This window comes from Erpetoichthys calabaricus, chromosome 4, assembly GCF_900747795.2.
Source record: "Erpetoichthys calabaricus chromosome 4, fErpCal1.3, whole genome shotgun sequence".
In the NCBI taxonomy this organism is placed as follows: domain Eukaryota; kingdom Metazoa; phylum Chordata; class Cladistia; order Polypteriformes; family Polypteridae; genus Erpetoichthys; species Erpetoichthys calabaricus.
Genome location: NC_041397.2, coordinates 115,983,681 through 116,008,388, shown reverse-complemented (window position 1 = coordinate 116,008,388; position 24,708 = coordinate 115,983,681). Strand labels below are relative to the sequence as shown.

Sequence of the window (24,708 nt, the reverse complement as noted above, 5' to 3'; positions counted from 1 at the left end):
GGATGGGAGTCCATCTAGGAAAAGCTTGGGTTGAACTGGAAGAGGTGTTGGTGAAGCCAGCAGGGGGCGCTTAACCTGTGGTCTGAATGTGGATCCCAATGCCTTAGTGCAGGGGTGGGCAGATTCAGTCCTGGAAGGCCACAGTGGCTGCAGGTTTTTGTTCCAACCCAATTTCTTAATAAGAAGCACTTATTGCTCAAGTAACACTTCTGCTTCACTTTAGTTGTCTTGCTTGTTAAGATGTTGAACCCTTATTACTTATTTTAGTCTTAAACAGCTGTAGTCTTGGTTTTTAATTGCTCCTTATTAGCAATAAGATGCAAATGACAAAAGAAACCAACATTTCTCCATTTAGCTTGTTTCCATTTAGACCTGTGCGTATTTATCATGCACTATTAGGTTTAATTAAATACTTGGAAGGAAAGTGAAGAGAAAAAAGTGAAGAACTGAAAATTACTCATTTATTTTAGACTTCAAATCATTTGGATGATATCCTTAGAAAGGAAACAAAATCTAGGATATGAGAATGACTTGACATGGCAGAGTTGAAGCACTAGCAAGCCATGAAATTAAATAATTGACAAGTATTGTTTTTTAATTAAGCAACTGGGTTGGAACAAAAACCTGCGGCCCTCCAGAACTGAATCTGCCCACCCCTGCCTTAGTGCAGTGATGGGGACTCTGCATTGAAAAAATGGCGCAGTCCTTCGAATGAAACATTTAACTGAGGACCTGACTGTATGTGCTCATAAAATATCCCAGGGCATCCTTCATTAAGAGGAGGGGAGTATTTCTCACCACTGTACCACCTAACAGCTAATGTGTGATGAGAGTACTGGCGTAAAAATGGCTGCCATCGCATCATCCAGGTGGATGCTACACATTAGTGGTGGTTGAAGTGGCTCCCCACTCACTGAAGCCCCCATAAGCTAATAAGTTAATGGAACGTTCTCTTTGTGTGTGATAACATAATGCTTGCAGATTGTACTTCGGCAATTAAAAGGAAATGTGAACTGTTAGACAGAGAAGCATTAACAGCATATAGTTGACTGACAGACAGACAGACAGACAGACAGACAGACAGACAGACAGACAGACAGACAGACAGACAGACAGACAGATAGATAGATAGATAGATAGATAGATAGATAGATAGATAGATAGATAGATAGATAGATAGATAGATAGATACTTTATTAATCCCAAGGGGAAATTCACATACTCCAGCAGCAGCATACTGATACAAAAAACAATATTAAATTAAAGAGTAATAAAAATGCAGGTAAAAACAGACAATAACTTTGAATAATTTTAACGTTTACCCACTCCCCGCCCCGGTGGAATTGAAGAGTCGCATAGTTTAGGGGAGGAACGATCTTCTCAGTCTGTCAGTGGAGCAGGACAATGACAGCAGAGTGTCGCTGAAGCTGCTCTTCTGTCTGGAGATGACACTGTTTAGTGGATGCAGTGGATTTTCCATAATTGATAGGAGCCTGCTGAGCGCCCGTCGCTCTGCCACAGATGTCAAGCTGTCCAGGTCTGTGCCAACAATAGAGCCTGCCTTCCTCACCAGTTTGTCTAGGCGTGAGGCATCCTTCTTCTTAATGCTGCCTCCTCAGCACACCACAACCGTCTGATAGAACATCTGCAGCATCTTATTGCAGATGTTGAAGGACGCCAGCCTTCTAAGGAAGTATAACCGGCTCTGTCCTTTCTTACACAGAGCATCAGTATTGGCAGTCCAGTCTAATTTATCATCCAGCTGCACTCCCAGGTATTTATAGGTCTGCACCCTCTGCACACAGTCACCTCTGATGATCATGGGGTCCATGAAGGGTCTGGGCCTCCTAAAATCCACCACCAGCTCCTTGGTTTTGCTAGTGTTCAGGTGTAGGTGGTTTGAGTCGCACCATTTAACAAAGTCCTTTATTTAGGTCCCTATACTCCTCCTGCCCACTCCTGATGCAGTCCACAATATCAATGTCATCAGCGAACTTTTGCATGTGGCAGGACTCCGAGTTTTTATTGGAAGTCCGATGTATATAGGCTGAACAGGACCGGAGAGAGTACAGTCCCCTGTGGCGCTCCTGTGTTGCTGACCACAATGTCAAACGTGCAGTTCCTGAGATGCACATACTGAGGTCTGTCTTTAAGATAGTCCACGATCCATGCCACCAGGTATGAATCTACTCCCATCTCTGTCAGCTTGTCCATAAGGAGCAGAGGTTGGATTGTGTTGAAGGCGCTAGAGAAGTCTAGAAACATAATTCTTACAGCACCACTGCCTTACACTCTCTGCTCACCTGTGCTGCTGTAATTGTGGGTGGGGATGTCTCTCCTATGCTGGTATCAGCAGAAGGATGTGTGGAGGGTGCAGTACTCCGAGGTGAGAGTGAGAGTGGGTTAGGGTGGTCAAACCTGTTAAAGAAGTTGTTCATTTGGTTTGCTCTCTTCACACCTCTCTCGATGGTGGCACCCCGCTTCGAGCTGCAGCCAGTGATGATCTTCATCCCATCCCACACTTCCTTCATGCTGTTATTCTGTAACTTCTGCTCCAGCTTTCTCCTGTACTGCTCCTTTGCCGCCCTGAGCTGGACTCTAAGTTCCGTCTGCACGTGCTTGAGCTCATGCTGATCACCGCCTTTAAAAGCCCTTTTCTTCTGGTTCAAAAGGCCCTTGATGTCATTTGTAATTTATGGCTTGTTGTTAGCATAGCAGCATACAGTTCTTACTGGAACTACAATGTCCATACAGAAGTTGATGTAGTCAGTAGTGCAGTCAACAACCACCTCAGTGTTCTCACTATGTGATCCCTGCAGGATATCCCAGTCCGTAGTTCCAAAACATTCTCTCAGAGCCTTCTCTGCCTCAGGGGACCACTTCCTGAATGAGCGTGTGGTTGTAGGTAGGACCCTCACTCTTGGTTTGTAGTGAGGCTGAAGCAGAACCAGGTTATGATCTGCTTTCCCAAGCGCAGGCAGCGGGATGGCGCTGTATGCGTCTTTAACGTTTGCATACAGTAAATCAATAGTCTTATTTCCCCGGGTGTTACAATCCACATACTGGGAGAAGGCAGGTAATGTTTTGTCCAGCGTCACATGGTTAAAGTCTACAGCGATTAGCACAAGCGCCTCAGGGTGCTGCGTTTGTAACTTAGCAACAGCATAATGGATGATGTCACTCGCTGTCTCCACGTCCGCCCGAGGAGGGATGTAAACAATAACAACAATGACGCGTCCAAACTCTCTGGGCAAATAATAGGGACGCAAACTTACCGCCAACATTTCGATGTCCCTGCAGCAAGTGGAGACTTTGACATTAACATGTCCAGAGTTGCACCACCTTGTATTGACATAGAGAGCTAGACCTTCACCTTTGTGCTTCCCGCATGTACTTGCATCTCTGTCTGCTCTAACTGTGCTAAACCCGGGTAGCTCCACGTTAGCATCTGGGATGGTGGTAGTTAGCCACGTTTCGCAAAAGCACAACAAACTGCATTCTCTGTAGGTTCTGACATTTTTCACCAGAGCAGCCAGTTCGTCAATCTTATTTGATATTGAGTTCACATTTCCCATGATCACAGAAGGCACCGAAGGCTTAAAACGCCACTTTTTCGCAAGCCGCTTCATTTTTACCTTAGTGCCGGCTCTGCTGCCACGATACCGCCTTCTTACCTCGTCGGGTAAATAGGGAACCACACTGGCACTGGCATTTGTTCTCAGCGCTCGAAGTTGAGTACTTGAATAGACGAGTCTCGGCGTGTAAAAATCCATGCCCACGTTGTAAAAGTAAGTGTGTCCAGGGAACGAATCCACATAAAAGAAAGTGATAGGAGTGATCAATAAAAAAGAGAAAAATAAAAGTAGAAAAATAAAGTCATACACGGAGCTGCTGAAAAGGCTGCCACTCTCGGCGGCGCCTGAGTCATTACCTGTTACGTTACTGCTACCATTAGGTGGCTACGTGACTTTGGTCCTAGTGTATGAGATAGCATATTAAAACTTTAAGAAATGCAACTTAGGTGCTTAAGTAGTAAACACAACATTTTATTCAAATAATTTCCTTTTCTTTGCATTATCAGTTTTTTTCTTTATTTTTGCGTGAATTCACTAAACTTTTGAAATGAAGACATTTGGACTGTCTGTTTCAGAAACAAGTTCTATTAACTGTTGGAATGCCTTTCTGGTAGGTACATTTTGAACTATTTGGAAGCCATCTACAAATGAAGCTACAGGGATCTGGACCTGACATCTTGCACATTCTGCCCTTGTCTATGTATATTTTTCTAGCTACTTTTCTACCCTAATAAAGATACTCTGCTACAGTAAGTTCATTGGTGGCTCCTCGCTAAACCAGTGTAAGTGAATATGAGTGATGAATTGGTGTTCTATTCACAGGTGTTTTTTAACCTGGGCTCAATGCTGACTCAGCTTTTCTGTAGCCAGAGAATGGAAAAAGCAGGCTCAGAAAATATATAAATGAATGTTACAAGGTTACGAGATGAATAGTAGTGTTCTTTTTAACACAGCATTCCTCCATCAGTCTTCTTCAATACTTTAAATCCCATTTAGACCTAAGGGCTGGTGAATCCCTTACCCCATCTAAAACTATCTCTGGTTGGGAGGCCAGTTAACTGAGAAATACACATCAATATGTCCATGCTCATGCTCAATGTGGAGCAATTTAGATATGCCAGTTAACCTAAGAGCTGATTTCTTGACTACATTTTTATTTCTGTTGCCATTTTTGTCAATTCACTTTTCTTGCTTGATTAGATAGATAGATAGATAGATAGATAGATAGATAGATAGATAGATAGATAGATAGATAGATAGATAGATAGATAGATAGATAGATAGATAGATAGATAGATAGATAGATAGATAGATAGATAGATACTTTATTAATCCCAAGGGGAAATTCACAAAATAAAAATAGAAAAATAAAAGTAGAAAAGTACACATACACATACAGTCATACACGGAGCTGCTGAAAAGGCTGCCACTCTCGGCGGCGCCGTAACTAACTCAAAATTATTCACTTTCTTTAGTTATTCTTTTTATATGATGCACATTTCTAGTGTGGATGTATTTCCTCTGTAACATGTGCAGACATTTAGCTTACTTTCAGTGCAAGATTCGACCTGAAGTAAAAAAATGATTCCTATTGCCGAATGTCACAGGCATTGCACTGAACAAGCCTGCAGGCTTTCAACATATTGGGAATTCTAAACCTCAAGCCATGTGATTTTCAGAGAGTGCATAAAATGTACCATCAAGTGACAGCCACCCAAGAATTGTATTGAAAATGAACAAGGGTGGATGGCACCCTAAGACAGTAAAAAAAAAGAATATTATATATGTAGTGACCAGTAGGAAGCGTTTAGCAACCCAAACCCAAACAAGTCCTGGGTTCAAATAATTGATTTATTGTACAAAATAGATTTACATGTTATTCAAAATCATAAAAGCCTAGACAGAACTTTTCCCTTTCTCTTTCTCCCATCCTTCCTTTTCTCCGGGCAAGAGTTGTCAATCTCCTCTCCAGACTGCAACTCGCCTGTAATGAAGTGAAGCTGCTTCTTTTATACAAGACCAGGAGTACTTCAAGTGTCACGAGATTGTTTGTCGGAAGCACTTCCGGGTTATACATAAATTCCATAAAATAGGGACCATTAATCCCTTCAGCGCCCTCTGGCAGCACTCACGGAACCCAACAGGGCTGTTCCATGGGACTGCAGTTCCCAAAATTGCCTGTGGGTATCTGTAGAGATACCATAACCCAGGGATGCTGCCACCTAGGGTTTTGGGGGAATGAAAAATCTGAATAAGCTATCATTCCATGTCCTTCCATTGTAATGGCCTTGCGTCCAGGTAACGGTTCTTGTTCAGTCCTGGCCGGGATGTCAGTGCCTACGTGCCATGCATTGCGATATGCAGTATATACATGTACTAGCCATGCTACCTGGTAAATACAGGTAATAGAATCATTTTTAAATGTTTGGTATCTCTTACACTATATCGACTTTCAGCTGCTTTCATACATTATTTGTGTATGTCTAAAAGACTCTTCACTGGTGCTCCCTCTCTCAAGCACGTTCTCGTAAAAGTGTGCCTCTCAGACTGTCATTGCTTTCAAGGCACCTTTGTCTCCTGCTGTCCGATTGTATACTTTCTGTCTTTGATGGCAACTCTCTCAGTGTGTCTCTTAGGCCGCATGTGTCTAACACTAACACTTCCTCACTTAATCACATCTCCAAAGCCAAACTGACCAAAAGATTGTTCTGAGGGACTGGACACACAGTCCTTAGTGTTTTATTATATAGTAGATATATTAATGTCAGTGATGCTAGAAGGCTAAAGTAGTTTCACAAAGCATTCAGGCACTTACGCTTTCTGCACACTTCATCGTGTTGTAGATTAAATTTTATGGATACATTTGCCATTTTTGCTCGTTAAACTACACTCAGTAACCCATAAATACAAATTGAAAACATTAGAAGATTTTCAAAATATATCTGAACTCAAAATCAATTAGAATGCTTTTTCTAGTGAAGTCTCAAGCACACCATGATGTGTGATGACTCAGGCACCGCCGCGAGTGGCAGCCTTTTCAGCAGCTCCGTGTATGACTTTATCTTTTTACCTTTTTCTCTATTTCATTGATCACTCCTACCACTTTCTTTTATGTGGACTCATTCCCTGGACACTTTTTACTACTTTTTACTACTTGGACATGGATTTTTACACGCCAAGACTCATCTATTCAAGTAGTCAACTTCAAGTGCTGAGAACAAATGCCCGCGCTGGTGTGGTTCCCTATTTACCTGACGAGGTAAGAAGGCGGTATCGTGGCAGCAGAGCCAGAGCTAAGTTAAAGGCTAAGCATCTTTCGAGAAAGTGGTGATACAAGCCTTCGGTGCCTTCTGTGATCCTGGGAAATGTGAACTCACTACCAAATAAGATCAATGAACTGGCTGCGCTGGTGAAAAATGTCAGGACCTACAGAGAATGCAGTTTGTTGTGTTTTTGCGAAACTTGGCTAACAACTGGCATCCCAGATGCTAACGTGGAGCTACCCGGGTTTAGCACAGTTAGAGCGGAAAGAGACACAAATACCTGCGGGAAGCAAAAAAGAAGAGGACTCGCTCTCTATGTGAATACAAGGTGGTGCAACTCTGGACATGTAAACGTCAAAATCTCCACTTGCTGTAGGGACATCAAACTGTTGGCCATAAGTCTATTTCCCTATTACTTGCCCAGAGAGTTTGGACACGTCATTGTTGTTACTGTTTACATCCCTCCTCGAGCGAACGTGGAGATAGCGCGTGATATCATTCATTCCGCTGTTGCTAAATTACAAACACAGCACCCTGAGGCGCTTGTGCTAATCGCTGGAGATTTTAACCATGTGACACTGGACAAAACATTACCTGCCTTCTCTCAGTATGTGGATTGTAACACCCGGGGAGATAGGACTATTGACCTACTGTATGCAAACATTAAAGACGCATACAGCGCCATCCCGCTGCCTGTGCTTGGGAAAGCAGATCATAACCTGGTTCTGCTTCAGCCTCACTACAAACCTAGAGTTAGGGTCCTACCCACAACCACACGCTCATTCAGGAAGTGGTCCCCTGAGGCAGAGAAGGCTCTGAGAGAATGCTTTGGAACTACGGACTGGGATATCCTGCAGGGATCAGATAGTGAGAACACTGAGGTGGTTGTTGATTGCACTACTGACTACATCAACTTCTGTATGGACATTGTAGTTCCAGTAAGAACAGTACGCTGCTATGCTAACAACAAGCCATGGATTACAAGTGAGATCAAGGGCCTTTTGAACCAGAAGAAAAGGGCTTTTAAAGGCAGTGATCAGCATGACCTCAAGCACGTGCAGAAGGAACTCAGACTGGAGCAAAAGTTGCAGAACAACAGCATGAAGGAAGTGTGGGATGGGATGAAGATCATCACTGGCTGCAGCTCGAAACGGGGTGCCACCATCGAGAGAGATGTGGAGAGAGCAAACCAGATGAACAACTTCTTTAACAGGTTTGACCATCCTAACCCACTCTCACCTCGGAGTACTGCACCCTCCACCCATCCTTCTGCTGATACCAGCATAGGAGAGAGTTTTCCCCCACCCTCAATTACAGCAGCCCAGGTAAGCAGAGAGCTGAGGAGACTTCGTGCCAGTAAAGCAGTGGGTCCAGATGGAGTATCGCCCCAACTGCTGAAGGCCTATGCACTGGAGCTGGGAAGTCCTCTACAGCGCATCTTCAACCTGAGCCTGGAACAGGGGAGAGTCCCCAGGCTTTGGAAAACATCTTGCATCACCCCAGCTCCAAAGGTATCATGTCCTAGTGAGCTGAATGACTTCCGGCCTGTCGCTCTGCTGTCGCATGTGATGAAAACCATGGAGCGGCTGCTGCATCACCACCTGAGGCCACAGGTCTGCCATGCCCTCGACCCTCTGCAGTTCGCATACCAGGAGAAGGTGGGAGTGGAAGATGCCATCATCTACTGTATATGCTATCCCTCTCCCACTTGGACAGAAGCAGTGGTGCAGTAAGAGTTATGTTTCTGGACTTCTCTAGCACCTTCAACACCATCCAACCTCTGCTTCTTAGGGACAAGCTGACAGAGATGGGAGTAGATTCATACCTGGCGGCATGGATTGTGAACTATCTTAAAGACAGTCCTCAGTATGTGTGTCTCGGGAACTGCACGTCTGACATTGTGGTCAGCAGTACAGGAGCGCCGCAGGGGACTGTACTTTCTCCGTTCCTGTTCAGCCTATGTACACCAGACTTCCAATACAACTCGGAGTCCTGCCACATGCAAAAGTTCGCTGACGACACTGCTATCATGGGCTGTATCAGGAGTGGGCAGGAGGAGTACAGGAACCTAATCAAGGACTTTGTTAAATGGTGCAACTCAAACCACTTACACCTGAACACCAGCAAAACCAAGGAGCTGGTGGTGAATTTTAGGAGGCCCAGGCCCCTCCTGGACCCCGTGATCATCAGAGGTGACTGTATGCAGAGGGTGCACACCTATAAATACCTGAGAGTGCAGCTGGATGATAAATTGGACTGGACTGCCAATACTGATGCTCTGTGCAAGAGAGGACAGAGCCGACTTATACTTTCTTAGAAGGCTGGTGTCCTTCAACATCTGCAATAAGATGCTGCATATGTTCTATCAGACGGTTGTGGCGAGTGCCCTCTTCTACACAGTGGTGTGCTGGAGAGGCAGCATAAAGAAGAAGGACGCCTCACGCCTGGACAAACTGGTGAGGAAGGCAAGCTCTATTGTAGGCATGGAGCTGGACAGTTTCACATCCGTGGCTATCTATCTATCTATCTATCTATCTATCTATCTATCTATCTATCTATCTATCTATCTATCTATCTATCTATCTATCTATCTATCTATCTATCTATCTATCTATCTATCTATCTATCTATCACATCGCACTGGACACCTTCCCATTTATCTTAGCAGATCAGTTCAATTTTGGTCTCTTCAGACCAGGGAAATCTTTTCTCTCATGCTGTCAGAGTCCTTTAAACTTTCAAATGTTTTTTATTCAAGAGTGACTTCTGTTAAGCCACTTGGAGTTCTGCTGAGATGGTCATCCTTCTGGAAACTTTTCCACTGTTAGAGTGACCATTGGGTTCTTGGTCACCTCTGTAACTAAGACCTTTCTTGCCCAGTTACACAGTTTGGCATGGACAGCCAACTATAGGAAGTGTCCTGGTGGTTCCAAAGTTTTTCCATTATAGAACTAGACTAGAAGCCAAAAGACCTCTTATCTGAACAGTTTAAGATATCTCCTATACAAGGGTCATTCACACCTGTTTCTTACTGTATTGCATCCGGGAAGATTTCTTCTGTCATTCCACTGTACCATTCTATCTCCCTCTCTGTTTCCCACGCCTTTGGAGGTTAAATTTCTGGTTCATCACCCTGCTGCTATCTGGTCCGAGTCCTCCCAAACTGGTATGCTGAGTTGCTCAATCACTATCAATGTTCTCTTCTGTCCATTGGGTATTAAGTTTGGGACAATGCTATTTTGGAGGTGTCCTTACTATGTATAGAAGCAGGATAGGGTATACCTGAGGTGTGATTCTACATATGCAATAATGCCAAGGCAATCATAGGTATTAGAAATGGCATGTTTATTAAAACAAAATTCTTAATGTGTGGGAAGACACATAGTACTAACAGAACAGAAGACAAGCAAACTGTAGCTGCCTCAGTACATTTATCTGCTACAGATCTTCGACCCCTTTTTTGCTATGAGTGGCTCACCCACATGCCTACCAGTCTACTATCACCAAAGTATTCTCACTCCTAACCTGTTCCCCTGCCTTACATGAAACTGGTGTCTGCTTCTCCCACCAGGGATCCAGTTTACCCCAAACACTCCTGATGAATAAATGACATGTGGTGGATTCAGATTCCTTCTAGAGGTTGCTACCAACCAATCCCTGGAATCACACTAAGTAGAAGACTGCCATAGTTTGGCTCTAAAGCCATCTGTTTAAAGCACATTTTAGCATCAACTAGTGTCACTGCTCCCCTTGCCTTTAATAACATGTTCCCAAGGAATGTCCCCAGCTGCCTATCCTCTTAAAGGAACCACCCAGACCCATTCTACCAGCCTTATATGCTGCCTACCATCAGCTAGTAGGGCTTTGCTTTCCTACAAAACCTCCATGGACTTACTCTAAGCTGAGCAACACTCTTCATAGCCCCTTTGAGGAAAAATTAAATCCTTTCAAGGTACCTCTCTCTCTCTCTCTCTCTCTCTCTCTCTCTCTCTCTCTCTCTCGCTCTCTCTGGTGTTCTCAGGAAAAAGGATTTTGTAGTGACCCAGTACATTTACAGGAATTTCCAGTGCCTTTTTGTGGTCTTCTTCTTCTAATGTCTTGACACTGGCAACATCTTTTCTGCTAGACAACCCTTCACAACATACATTTTCTGTGTGTAGATGAATATTACGTAATGTGTCTTCACATAGCAGCATGTGAATCACACAGCATGCAAATCATGCTGTTCGCAGAATTACAAAATATGCTCAAACACATAAGCCTATCAATAAACATTGTTGGTCATGTCTACCATCATTCATAAAGCCTCATTCCTGCAATTTCCTGCTTATGGCTATGCATTTTGCAATATTCTTTCTTGCAGTGCTTTCCTAATCTTTCTATGTGCCAGCACATAAAATTCAAATTCCATAAAAGAAGATGCATGCCATATGATTATCTGAGTAAAAGATTCATAACATTAAAAAAAGGTTGTTTTTTTCATCTTCTCCACTCCATGACTTCTGTATGTCCAGCTGGGAACTGTGATGCTTCATCCTTCATTTCTATCACACACATTAATTACTACCTGCAAGCCTTTCTCTTTTGTACTCGGTTGTATCCTTCATGCCAAGAGATAGAAGCTGTTATTTTGAGAGGTGCACTACTCAGCTGCTTATCACCAAAGCGCACTGTGCTTTCATTTAGATTAAATCTGCCCCTGGGACAATTGTACTAACACAAAGCGTTTTTTTTTTTTTTTTGGTCGGTTGGTTCTTTGCCTTTTTTATTCATTATCCTAAAGTCCACTTCATTTGGAAGTCGAACATCTTTCTAGCGTCTGTTACTGATTGCTTTAATTAACACTAAATCATTAACAGGCAGAGAATAGAGCGTCCCATCACTTGGAACGATTACATTTCAGGGTCTATAAGGCTTCTATGCAGGAATTAGAAAGTCTCATTATAAAAATGACAATAAATGGAGTATTTATTTTTTAAATAACATAAAACAAATGTTTATCTAAAAATTCAGCTGCTGTGATACAAGTATAGGCTTTTAAAAAAATTTAGCCAAATCTTCACTATTATGTAACCAACCCTATCACGCAATGTGAAGTGCCTAATCTGCTATTATGCTCATTTAAATGTTTTTATCACACACTATGTAAACCTTCAAGTGTAATCACTAAGTAATCATCCCTGCAATCTGAGTGTTTTAGCGTGACTTGGTGATGAAGTGGTTAGCATTGCTGCCTCACAGATCCAGTGTCCCAGATTTTACTATAAGCTTTGTGTATATAATTTCGTCCAATGTTTCTCTTGAGATGCAACAATTTTCCTCCCAAATCCTAGAGATTTGATTGGACACTTTCATGGGCCCAAGGAAGATGGGTGCGTGTAACTGTGATGGACTAGCACCCTTTCGAAACTTACTGTAGTTCCAGCTTTACACTCAGTGCTGCCATAATGCACTCTGACCCTCTTGACCCTGACATGGACAAAGCGGGTTTGAAAATATTAAGTTGTTTTAGTTTACTCATATTCTTAATGCAGTACATGAGTACCATCATATTAAGAATTCTTATCATCATCATCGTTATTACCGTGTATTTAAAGACTTGAAGTTTTGAGCTCGGGTCATCAAATACATTTGACCTGGGTCCAGATTCACACAGTGAAAATAGTCTCTGGGCTGAGCCATAACTCCCCAATTCTCAAAGCACTTCACACACTCATGCACTCCTGGACATCCTCATCTAATCACCCACTCATTCATATTGCACACATGTTGAGTTACTTCAAACGTGCCAAATTTTTTATCTATGCAATAGATGAAGATAATCAAGCATTCATTGCAGTGTGTTCCAAAACAGCAAGCTCAATCACTTAACTTCACATTTTTCTCATGAAAATCTTTAGTCGTTGTATCCAGTCATGTCACTTTTACTGATTACTCAAGAATTAGTATTCCGAATTCAGGTTGTAAGTTACTTAGCAAAACAAGTTAACTAGTAAAAATGCCACTGTCAAAATGCTTTAGTGAAATTTGATGTCTATAATCTTCATATCAGTGGTGAATGGACTGAAAAGTATGTCTTTATCATGCAATCTTCCTGAAACGGTCAATGTCTGATATGCAATGAAACAATTGCCACCATAAAAAAGTACAATCACAAGCATGGTATTTAATAATAATAATAATTCATTACATTTATATAGATAGATAGACAGACAGACAATAACCTGAATGGACACCAGAATGACTGAAAGGGAAGAAAACTTTAAAAGAAAGAAAATAAAACTTATGACTTGGCTATCAGAGTCCCGTTCATGTCATTATGCAGACATATTGCTGTTGGTATAAAGGAGCCCCAGCAGCATTTCTTGACACACTTCTGCTCAATAATTTGTTGGCTGAAAGTACTCAGCATTAGTGTGTCAGTGAGAGGATGTGCAGCATTCTTCATAATGGAACTCAGTTTTGTTTTCATTCTCTCCATCACTACTACAGCCAGTGTGTCTCTTAACTGAGCTGGCCATTTTACAAAGAAAGAAAGAAAGAAAGAAAGAAAGAAAGAAAGAAAGAAAGAAAGAAAGAAAGAAAGAACTTTATTTGTCCCAGGGGGAAATTTGGCTTTTTATATAAGCTCTTCAAATACATAAATTCATAAACAGATACATAAAAACATACATACAGTACACATGCACACTATGGTTTGAACACACACCAGCATGACTGAAATGAAAGAAAATATAAAAAGAAAGAACACTTCTAACTTGGCTGTCATAGTGAGACGTTATGTGGGCATATAGTGTTTGGGATAAAGGAGACCCAGTAGCGTTTCGTGACACACTTCTGCTAAATAATTTGTTGGCTGAAAGCACTCAGTGTTAGTGCTTCAGAGAAAGAATGTGCAGTATTGCTCATTATGGCACTCAGTTTTATTTTAATTCTCTCCCTTGCTACTAACTCCAGGGGGTCCAGGGTGTATCCTATAACTAAGGCTGCACTTTTAATTAACCTGGTTACCAGCCCAGCATACCACAATTATCCACCACAGTCTGAGGTCAGGGATGAGGACTGGGGGCTTTCCCAGCATCTACTCCTTTGCTTTTACTGCTGTTTACAAGAGGTTTGTACCCTTGCTTTTGAAGAGGATTCCTTCTGCTTGCCTCACTTATAGGCACGGACTTTAAAATTGGAGTAGCAAACATGGAGTGAATTATTTAATTTCGTTATGAATTCTCTCCTGCACCTTGCCGGCCTTATTAACATAAATTCAGCACCTGCCCTTTTAAACTCTTTACAAATACCTGGTTTTATAGATGCCTGCTATTTATAGATTTTAAATAACTTTAATATAACAGAAAAATATGTGTTGGATGATGTCTGGGGCCAAAGAAAACTTGCATGCTGGCCAGATGTGGCCCACGGGAGGCTAATTGATGATCCCAGATTTACTTGTGAACATTTTGTTAATTGTTAATATGATTGTCACCAGTAAGAAAGAAGTACAACAAACAAATTTACTCTCTTTGCCTGAAAATGATATTTTTAAAAGTACTTTAAAGATCCATGGGCCATTCATAGCAGTACCCTTCATTTGTTGTTTTGACTTTCCCAAAGGACATGTGTAAATAACAAATTAACTGTACGGCTTAATGTTGCATTTTAATAAAAACCTGTTCCCACAAGTGGTAATATTCTACAAAGCTTGACATTTCTAAAATAATGCACAATCTTGTTTAGTTTTCATTTGTATTGTACTGTATTTTGATCTCTTTCAAAATATGAATGACTTTAGTATGTTGCATTTTGCATACTTTTTAAAATCAGTCGTAGTAGGGCACAATTCTCAATGTTTACCATCCCATAGATCAGCATATTAATCTAGCTGTTCAGTTTATAGCACTTGTATGATAAGGCAGACTTAGATTACATACACAGGTTTAGAAATATAACGCCAAAACAGAAAATACAATAATATGAAACATGTTTCTGCCTGTTCATAAATACACATATCAATATATAAAAAGGAGTCAAATAGAGGACAAAAGCCAAAAACTGCAAGTTGTTTAGGGCTTTAACATTCTACTCAGGTGCCTCAGTGCACAACACAATTGCACATACGCAGTCTTCAACAGAACATGGCCTCTTTGTTTAAGGAGCCATAAATCAATGGATTCCATTGGGTTTAATTTCCATCTTTTTTTCTCAACCTTCTTCTCCCAGTACAAGGATTCTTGGAACTTAAGCTTCCCCTTGTGGTAATACAGTATGGAAAAAACTGATCCAGGATCCATAATCCATGATGGAAAGCAAGTTAACTACTATTACAAGTAAAGTTATGTATTTAAATGTCATCCAGCTTGCTCATTTATTAATTGTTGAGAGCGTCAAGGTGAGTAGGTGGTTAACACTGCTGACTCACATCTTGAGAGTCATTGATATAAATGCCGGCTCAGGTACTGTTTTTGTAGAGTTTGCATATTCTGTCCACTTGAGTTTCTTCTCCAGGTATTTGGCTGACTGGTGCCTCTAAATTAGCTGAACATGAATGTGCTTTGTGATATACATTGCCACCCTTTCCAGAGTTGGTTCTTACCCAGTGCTACCAGAGTAGCCCCCAGACTCAGTTGACACAAAAGGATGAGTTAATTGTTGAAGGATTTTGCAGTGTACACATTAGACCTTATTGATATTTTATGGAATTGAGTTAAGGTAAAAAAAAATGATGCTTTAATAAAAAGACTTCAATGATTTTCAGTGCTTTCAGCATGTCCAGGTGAATCTTTGACACTCCTGCAGTCTTTTCTCAACCACCCTTACATACAAGATGGTATCATAGCCACATAAATTGATTCAGCCCCCACAAAATGTTTTCAGTGATATCTTCTCTGAAAAATATATATCTATCATATTCTTCCAACTCCAAATAATTTGACAAGTTGAGGTCAACATTTACCCACTGTTGTGGGGAAACAACTGGATGAAATCTCATCTACTCTTCATGAACCGTCAAATGGTTTTCCATAGTCTTCTTAATGACACCCATAAGTCACTCTCCAATCATGGTAGTCACTTCTCTTTAAAGACCAAACACTTTGAGAACTTGGTCATGAAGCCAAACAACAAATGATGGTTTCCTCTGTTGAACTCAAAGTCACATTGAGGTAGCCATCTCATCTACCTGCATAAAGTCTAGCCGCACAGCACCCAGATGGTACCCTTCTACAATAATACAAGGCAATGCCAAGAGGGTAATTTGGAACAGCAGAGACCTTGACATCATCAAACAAATCTTAGTTGGTATTTTCAACCATTAACTAAGGCTCTGAATCCATTCCTGCTAATAAAATGATGTTTCACTTCCTAAGAGGTAGTTTTAATTGCCCCCATGTAGCCCATCTGTTGTGTTCCACAAATTACTTTTTCTTGAGTGTCATTGCAAAAAGGAGCTGAGCCACAAGGCAAAGCTCTCAATTTACCAGTCGATCTATGTTCCTACCCTCACCTTTGGTCATGAGCTATGGGTAGTGACCAAAAGAACGAGATCGCGAATACAAGCGGCTGAAATGAGTTTCCTCCGCAGGGTGTCTGGGCTTTCCCTTAAAGATAGGGTGAGAAGCTCAGTCATCCGGGAGGGGCTCAGAGTAGAGCCGCTGCTGCTCCGCATCGAGAGGAGCCAGATGAGGTGGCTCGGGCATCTGATCAGGATGCCTCCTGGACGCCTCCCTGGTGAGGTGTTCCGGGCACGTCTAACCGGGAGGAGGCCCCGGGGAAGACCCAGGACACACTGGAGGGACTATGTCTCTCGGCTGGCCTGGGAACGCCTTGGGATTCCCCCGGAAGAGCTAGAAGAAATGGCCGGGGAGAGGGAAGTCTGGGCATCTCTGCTCAAGCTGCTGCCCCCGCGACCCGACCTCGGATAAGCGGAAGAGGATGGATGGATGGATGACCGTCATTGCAGTTCATACACAACATTCTCCTAGTGGTTGGGCGACCCAAATGGCTTCTTTGGATTTCCTTTTCCTCATGTCTGGCTTGAAAGTTGGATGATCATTCACACAAGTCCAAATCTGAATTTCCTGGCAACATAACAAACATGTCTTTGGAATAATTGTAAATATAGAAATTAAGGCACGTTTCTCATGATTATGAGTTTGTCATTAATAATATTATTTTAACTATTATATTATATCGTGGAACTATTGATTAAGCTTAGCTTTTACTCTGGATAAACCAAATGCAAACATAATGCATATTAAGCCCTAGGTTCTACCCAGGGCTGCACAATGCACATGGGCATAGTGGGCAGTTGCCCAGGGGCCACATGAGCATAGGGACCCCATGCTAATCTATTTATAGCATATTGTTACTTGATCTGAATAAATAAATAATATACTATACTAAACTATAACTATTTGTTATTATGTTACAAGTGGACATTGGCATTCGCCTTAGATTTAATATCATGGTCACCTCTGCAACCTCATGTGCATGTATGTGTACGGATCTCACGCGCTACATAATGTAAAAGCATATATGTTAATATTACTTCAACTCAATTCTCTGCAAAGAAATTTCACAAATGTTTGTGTTGAACATTTGATTAATAATATATAATTCATAGTAATTTCATACTGTGCCATCACTATCAGTATGGTTTACCAATTGAGTATCATTTATATGTTGAAATATTTGTGTTTTTCAAGGCACATGTTATATTGTTCAAACATTTGTGTTGATTAATATTTGCTGTACAGCATGTTTTTTAATGTTTAAAAGCTGATATTGTTGGAAGCACCAATACAATAAATATGCGTTTCAATTTATCGACCATTTACATTTTTATTCCTGTGAGTGGTTGCATTGGTAGGGGCGCCAGTGCACTGCTTTGCCCGGGTGCCTGTAATGCTGTTAAGACAGTCCTGGTTCTACCCACCCCACTTTACTTTGAGTTTTTCCATTTTACCTACTAGATTGTGGTACTTTGGGCATTATACAACAACAGTCTAATTATTTCATATAAAATCATATCATATATATCATATTTCATACACGTTGTGCAGGCCTCAAATAACTGGTATAAACTCTGGTATGATCAGAATTCTTTTATAATTTAAAAAATGTCAGAAAGAGGTCAAATATTAGTTTTACAAAGTTGCTGTTTTACATTTAGGTAAGTTTATGAGTACTGTTAATATTCTGATGACTGTGAATTTTGTACGGATCCACAGCCTATAAGAAGATTAGAACATTTTTCTTCATGCTTATGTTTCTGACAGAGCGTAAACCTCCTCAATTTTGTGACTATATGTTTTCACACAGACTGTAAATATAGTATGTTAAGTCGGTTACATTGCAGAATACATTAAAATAGCACAATGGAGACCTGCATATCTCTTCTCAGGGTTGTTTTGCATCAATAATGAATAGGAATGGAAATGGCCTTTTCTCATCTAAACATGTATTCGTATTACACATTTTGTCTGCTTCTCACAGCGGCCAACACTTTTGAGCTGGCCTATATATTCCCTTTGATTTAGTTGAGAGTATACATCACTTCCCATATGGAGTAAAGCTGAAATGGCAAATAAATGGATATACAGTACATCACTTAGACACACACCATTTAACAGTAAGCACAATGCTTGAAACCCAAATGCTCTGAGGGATTGAGATATCTTCTCATAAAACTCAGCTAGGCTTTCTTTTACAATATGATGAGAACAGATTTTAAGCATTTAAAGACATATTAGTGTTCAGATCTCCCTTTTTGTCCTTAATATTTGATACATAGGTCATTTGCAGGGTGAAAATATCATTAGAATATAAGCTAGTTGTCAGTGTATTCAATGAATACCATTTTATGGGAAACTCTTCTTTAAATGGATTAAAAGTTTTAACATACTAGCACTGGTGATGTTGTAAATGTGTTGACAATGGAGTGATTCTAAATGGGGTGAAAGTCCAGAACACTCATACTAGGCCAGTTTATAATCATCAATTAATCTTACCTGCATATCCCTAGGAAGCTGAAAAAAAACTGCATGAAAACTCCACATTAACATCAACCAGTCAAGGATTCAAACCTAAGCTCATGGAGCCTTGAGGCCACGGTGTTAATCATTGACTAGCCATACTGCTTTCAGCCTTGGACTTGATGTTGTTCATTTGTAGGGTCCATTCATTCACAACCCTAAATAGTCAGCTTGGTTTCACATTTTTTTGGGGTGACAACAGCTTTTGATCCCTAAGAAAGCAGAGGAACCACTGTGTCACTGTGTTCCTTTTTTCTAGGCTATAATAAATGTAAATATTATTTGTGCTTAAAATATAGCTTTATTTATTTTATTTTTTTAACCTCTGTAGGCTTTTCGCATGGAAGTGGCTCCAATTAAGGAAAATGTCAATCAGGTGAACAATATGGCTGCCCAGTTCACTCCTCCTGACATCCAGCTGTCAGCTAACAACCTTAACCACATCGAGGATCTCAACAACCGTTGGAAGCTCCTCCAGGTAAGCCATAAGTCTTCCTTATTAGTATTTTAAGGACTAAATGACCAGTTTTATGGTTTTTATAGATGTACTGCACAGTTTTCCCTTAAACTACTGTTTTTTTAATCTGTTTACCTAACCAAATGAAAAATCTCACCTTAGTTCAAGCCAGCTTTCATTTTCATCATGCAAGAAGAGGAAAAGAAAGGAGAGAATAAATGTTGCATTTCTGTGGATTAACAGAGTGTGAAAGTAGTAAAGTAACATTTTACAGAACTCCAGTGGCTGTGCAACTTTTTGAATTAATAATCTGTCACTAAACCTTATGTAACATTAGTATCTTTTTGTAATGAATACTCAGTATGTATTATTAAAAACAGAAGTAACAATGACATATTAATAGAAGTGATTGTATTAATAATTAATTGATTCAAAAAGTTTACAGTCAAGTGGCCATAAAACTCAGAAGACAAGGTGGAAGGTCAGAGGTCATACTTGTGTTTTATAATCTGATTACCTTTTACTTGTATTTATCAGAGCCACTTATCCCTAGAGAGGCACAGACAAATAATCTCATTTTATTGTTGAAGTGGTGTAAATCTCTCTCCAAACTGTGTGGAGTGCTCACAGTTGGCTTGCAGGAGCCATGTGTATGAACTTTAAGATTATGTAGTATATTTGACACCCATCTTAGCAGCAAAAAAAATAGCAATCTGAGGAACTGTAGGCTTCATACAGTTTTGAATGTACTTACTAACAAAAGACATGAAATGTCATCGATCAGTCTTTTTGTTTTGATGCAGTATACTGTTACTAGCTCTTGTAAACTAAGTACAACGTGTTTGATCTATTTTAATATGCTTAAAGCAGAAAAGACTGAAAGTTTGGTAATTTCATTAGTACTTTGAGTCCTCCTGTTCTGGTGCATGTGCAGTTTGTATTGAGCCCACCGTTAATTTATTTATTTTAAATGGGTTTCAGGGGGAAAATAAGGCATGTAAACTTGTTAATCTTACAGCCTCACCATTATAAATCTTTATAGGCTTCTAAATTATACAGGATGCTATGTGATGTATATTTTGTCCATCTATACAGTATATGTAATTGTTTGTTGCTGAAATCATGATTACTTTTTAGAATTATATCTTGAAAATGGCTGTGACTTTTCTAGATCACCTATACCACATACCAGTACTGCATCTGACAAAGTAACACACTATAAAGAACTGCATGGAATATTCCAGTTACTGAGATCCAGGTTTCTGTTGTCTCGTCTTCTTCCTTCTGTCTCTTTCTCCAGCTTAGATCAGTCTCTAAAGAAAGTTATGTCCCGGTATCCTCTCCACTCTCTTTTCCATCCTGTCTATAACTTTTCATGTTTTCTATGTCCAGCTTTAATGCCAATCATACCCTTATATTCCTACTTATGTAAGATGTCTACTAGACTGTTATCTTTATTTTTAGTTGGTTGGTGTGACTTTCTAATCAGTACATCTAATGAAAAACTATACTAAATAACATCTCTGCGTCCTCTAAAACCCCAAATTATCAACATGTTCAGTTAAAATGTCTAATTCACCTACACATTACCCTTCAGTGGTGTCCCTTAAATGCCTTAGGCATATTCTTTCATATATGTTGGGATTGTCATCCAGTTTCTGCTTGGTCTTCTACCTGTAACTTCCGATTTTGCATTCTTTCCATTGATATTCTCTTTACTCTTACCATAACTTTTATCCAGCAGATTGTCCAGTCACTGCTAAACTAATCCTAGCCTCTCTTTGGAATTCTCGATTCTCTCTCTATAAGCATTTTGAAAATCTGCTTTCTTTTACCCAGTCTTACTTGAACTTCAGAAAAATGGATCAACAGATCATCTTCTTCAAAACTGGGGACTGTCAGTCTCAACTTTCGACCTTTCAATCTCTGTTGTACTTTCCTCAGTAAATTTTGATCCTTTAGGGATCTTTTTAAGGTGGTGGTTTTGGTAGGATGTCACCGGTTTCCTTGCTGAACTTTAGTAAAATTATGATCACAAAAAAGTAGATAAATAAATAAAATGCCTATGTGAAAAGCTGGTTCTGCATCAGTGTGTCCTCATAATGAGGTTGGGCCCTATGAAAATGCTTACATTCTCCAAGGCATAATTAGTGGGCCCCAAAGATGTCATCCTTTTCTAGGCCATTGTACATAAATAAGTTAAAACAGACACATAAATAGTAAAATGAAACAAATTACAATAAGATGCCATCAACACCTGTCTAAAAACATATGCCCTTAAGTTAGTTTTGAATGCATAAAATGTAGAAGACTGTTGAATGTGAAGATTCAGGGAGTTCCATAATCTGGGAGTTAAATATTTAATTTGGAATCACCATTGCCTTGTGTTTAGTGACCTGAACAGTACGTACTTCTTTATTAGAAGATCACAAATTGGTGTATAAAACTGTAATATGTTAGAAAGACATTATTGTCATGGAAAATGTTATATGTAAGCAAAAGAAGCTTCTAATATATACTATGATTAACTGGGATATATTATAATTAATGGGCAACCAGTCCATGGACATAGTGAGGAAGCTGTAAGTTCCCACAATTCTGAGTAGAGCTCTGAACATGATGTAATCTTTTTATTATCTTGATTGAAGCAAAACAAAGTAGAGTATTTTTGAAGTGATGAAAACATGAGTAATTGTTTCAGTGTCATAACAAGTAAGAGAAGAACTAATTTGGAAGAGATAATAATAACAAAAACAAAGATGTCAACAGATTTAAGAAGAGTCATATGTCTTATTTGGTCTTCTCTTCATTAAGTTAATTAATTACATGTATTAACTTTAATGCTCCATTGCCTTTCTTTCTTTCTTTCTTTCTTTCTTTCTTTCTTTCTTTCTTTCTTTCTTTCTTTCTTTCTTTCTTTCTTTCTTTCTTTACCAGTGAACAACAGCCACCAGTTAAATTTCTGCTTCAGCATGGTTTCACATTTTTGAGCCTTACTTCAATTTCTTATCTCTACTGACTAATTTATTTTAAAAAATAAAGACATGCACACATGTAATAAGAAAAATCATTTAGTCATTAGAGGTACTTTGCTATAAATGAATCCTTCATTCAAAAATGATATTTTTTCTTTTTTATATGCTACTTACACCATGAAGTTTGTAGTAATGACCGAGAAAATGATTTAATCTCATGTTTTTATGGAGGACAAGCATAATGTTACTGATAGAACAGGGGCCTATGGTGACCAATGCCAACAATATCAAAAACATCCAGGAAAAAGTCTTGCATTATTTTTGTTGCATAATCTACATGTCACGTCATCCAGTGCTATGCTCACAATTTGCAAAATACCTGCATTTGTTGCTAAAATACTGTTAAATGAATAACTCCAGAAAATGAAAGTAGTCCATAAACAGGAAGCTCCTTCAGACAGGATTGCACTTTTGACCAACTAATGAGGTTGAGAGGCGAGTCTTCAATTCAAAAGTGCAATTTTAACAAAAAATACATGTGTTTTGATTGTAAGGAATAGATTACAGTTACAAACCAACTACATGGGGTAAGTATATAAAAAAAGATGTACATTTTTGATGGAGTATTCCTTTAATGCAGGATGTCTACCTGCTCTACTAATAATGTCATACAAGAACTTACGCTGAGTAGAAAGCCATTTAGCAAAAAAAAACTCATTAAGCTCTTATTATTAATAAGATGCTTAAAACTAAAGAAAATTAGAGCAGTCAACGGAATCCATTTATCTTATTTTTTACATAATGGCCCATTCTGGCAGTCACTTACTATTATTAAGTTTTTCTTTTTTTACACAATATTCATTCTTCAAATCTCCCTCAAGCTCTTTCTCCCTTTTTTATCCTGCTCAGTTATGATAATGCTTCCTTTGACAGCTTTGAGAAACGTACTCATCATCATTTCATCTTTTCTGCTCACTTTCTCCTTTTTATTTAATTTTAGCATACAAGAAAGGCGCATGGGCAACAGTTGACAGATTTTCCAATAACAATATATTGCTTTGCTAAATGGCATTTTTCATCCATTTTAGACTAAAAGAGAAAAAGAAGTGTCAGAAATGATGGAACACATCGAGAGGTTAGCTAAAGAAAACAAGTGTTGCTATGGAAAATGTTAAGAATGAACCACCAATAGAGTATGTGGGGTACTAGTCTGATAGTATCACGTGAAGTCTAGAGAAAAGAAGATTAAAAAGTGTGAGCCATTGTTCAGCAAGATGAAGGCAAAAGTTCAAGGAATATTACTTATTAAGTATTTTTTCTCTTTGTTAAAATGTTTTAATGTTTTTTCTGTGGTTCATTAAACTACTTGCCAACTTTTAACATCTCCTGCACCAAACAGTTCAAAGATTCTCCACAGGTCTGGAGGTGCAGGAAATCAAAGGGTACATTTCTTATTAAAAAAAATCCACATTTAATAGCAGTGTACAGTTTGTATCTGAGAAAAGTTTTCCAAAGAAGATGAGGATAAGGCAGAAATTAGACAAGTGAAGTATATACTCCTCAAAGCCAATTTTTACACTTTCTATATGTTCCATTCCTACACACTCAGGATAATCTATCTCTTATCATTGCTTCCTAATGATTATTTCTTTATAAATCATATGCTTATCATTGCAAGACTAAAAATAACAATCTTATATTAGCATCTGGACTTCAGTCATGCTGGATCAATCAGCATTTCCTTAGAACTCCGTTTATTTACTTGTGCAATGCATTACAACAACACTTAAAAAACTAACAGTGAAATCAGTGATGGGAAATGTGGGTACTGATGAACAAAGGTTTTTATACGTTTGGGAGTAGGAATGGCAGTTTTCAACAAAGCATTTCTTAGCCGCTTTAAGCATCTTGGTTGAAGGAAATTTGTTGCTTTTAATAAGCCATTACAAAATAAATGCAAAGATCTGAACAATTAATAGAGCTGCATCATGATTTTGGGGGTGACTAAATTGTGTACAGCTACATGGCAAAGGTGGAGGTGGTTCATGTTTCATAAAACAGGTGTACTAATTGGATGGACTTTAACCCCTGTCAGAAGTATGACAAAGCGTCACACAAAAAATAAAAAGGTATGGGCCAGCCATCCGTGTATTGTTCCTGGTTGCAAATGGATAAATTCAATGTACAGATTTGTACAGGCTGGAGTCCACAACTGAACTGTTTTGCTGGCACAAAGAAGCGTTAAGGGAGACCGGAGGAAGTGACGTTAATAGTGGGGCCAGAACCGGAAGTGGTGTCAGTGGGGCCAGGACAGTAAATTATGTCATCAGTAGGGCCAGAACCCGGACGTGGAAGTGACGTCATCGGGCCCAGGCAGAATTTCCCATAACTGGTCTGCAGAGAAGTAAGAGA

General features: G+C 39.6%; 1 protein-coding gene across 16 annotated transcripts in view; it reads left to right on the top strand.

The window, feature by feature from the left end:
* The window catches only part of dmd (dystrophin), a 2,688,357-nt gene that overhangs the window by 2,233,546 nt on the left and 430,103 nt on the right, over positions 1-24,708 (top strand). For all 16 annotated transcript variants that reach the window (XM_051926236.1, XM_051926244.1, XM_051926242.1 and 13 more), the window contains one exon: positions 19,196-19,342. In XM_051926236.1, the coding sequence (XP_051782196.1) occupies positions 19,196-19,342 (147 nt within the window). The remainder of the gene's footprint in view (positions 1-19,195; positions 19,343-24,708) is intronic.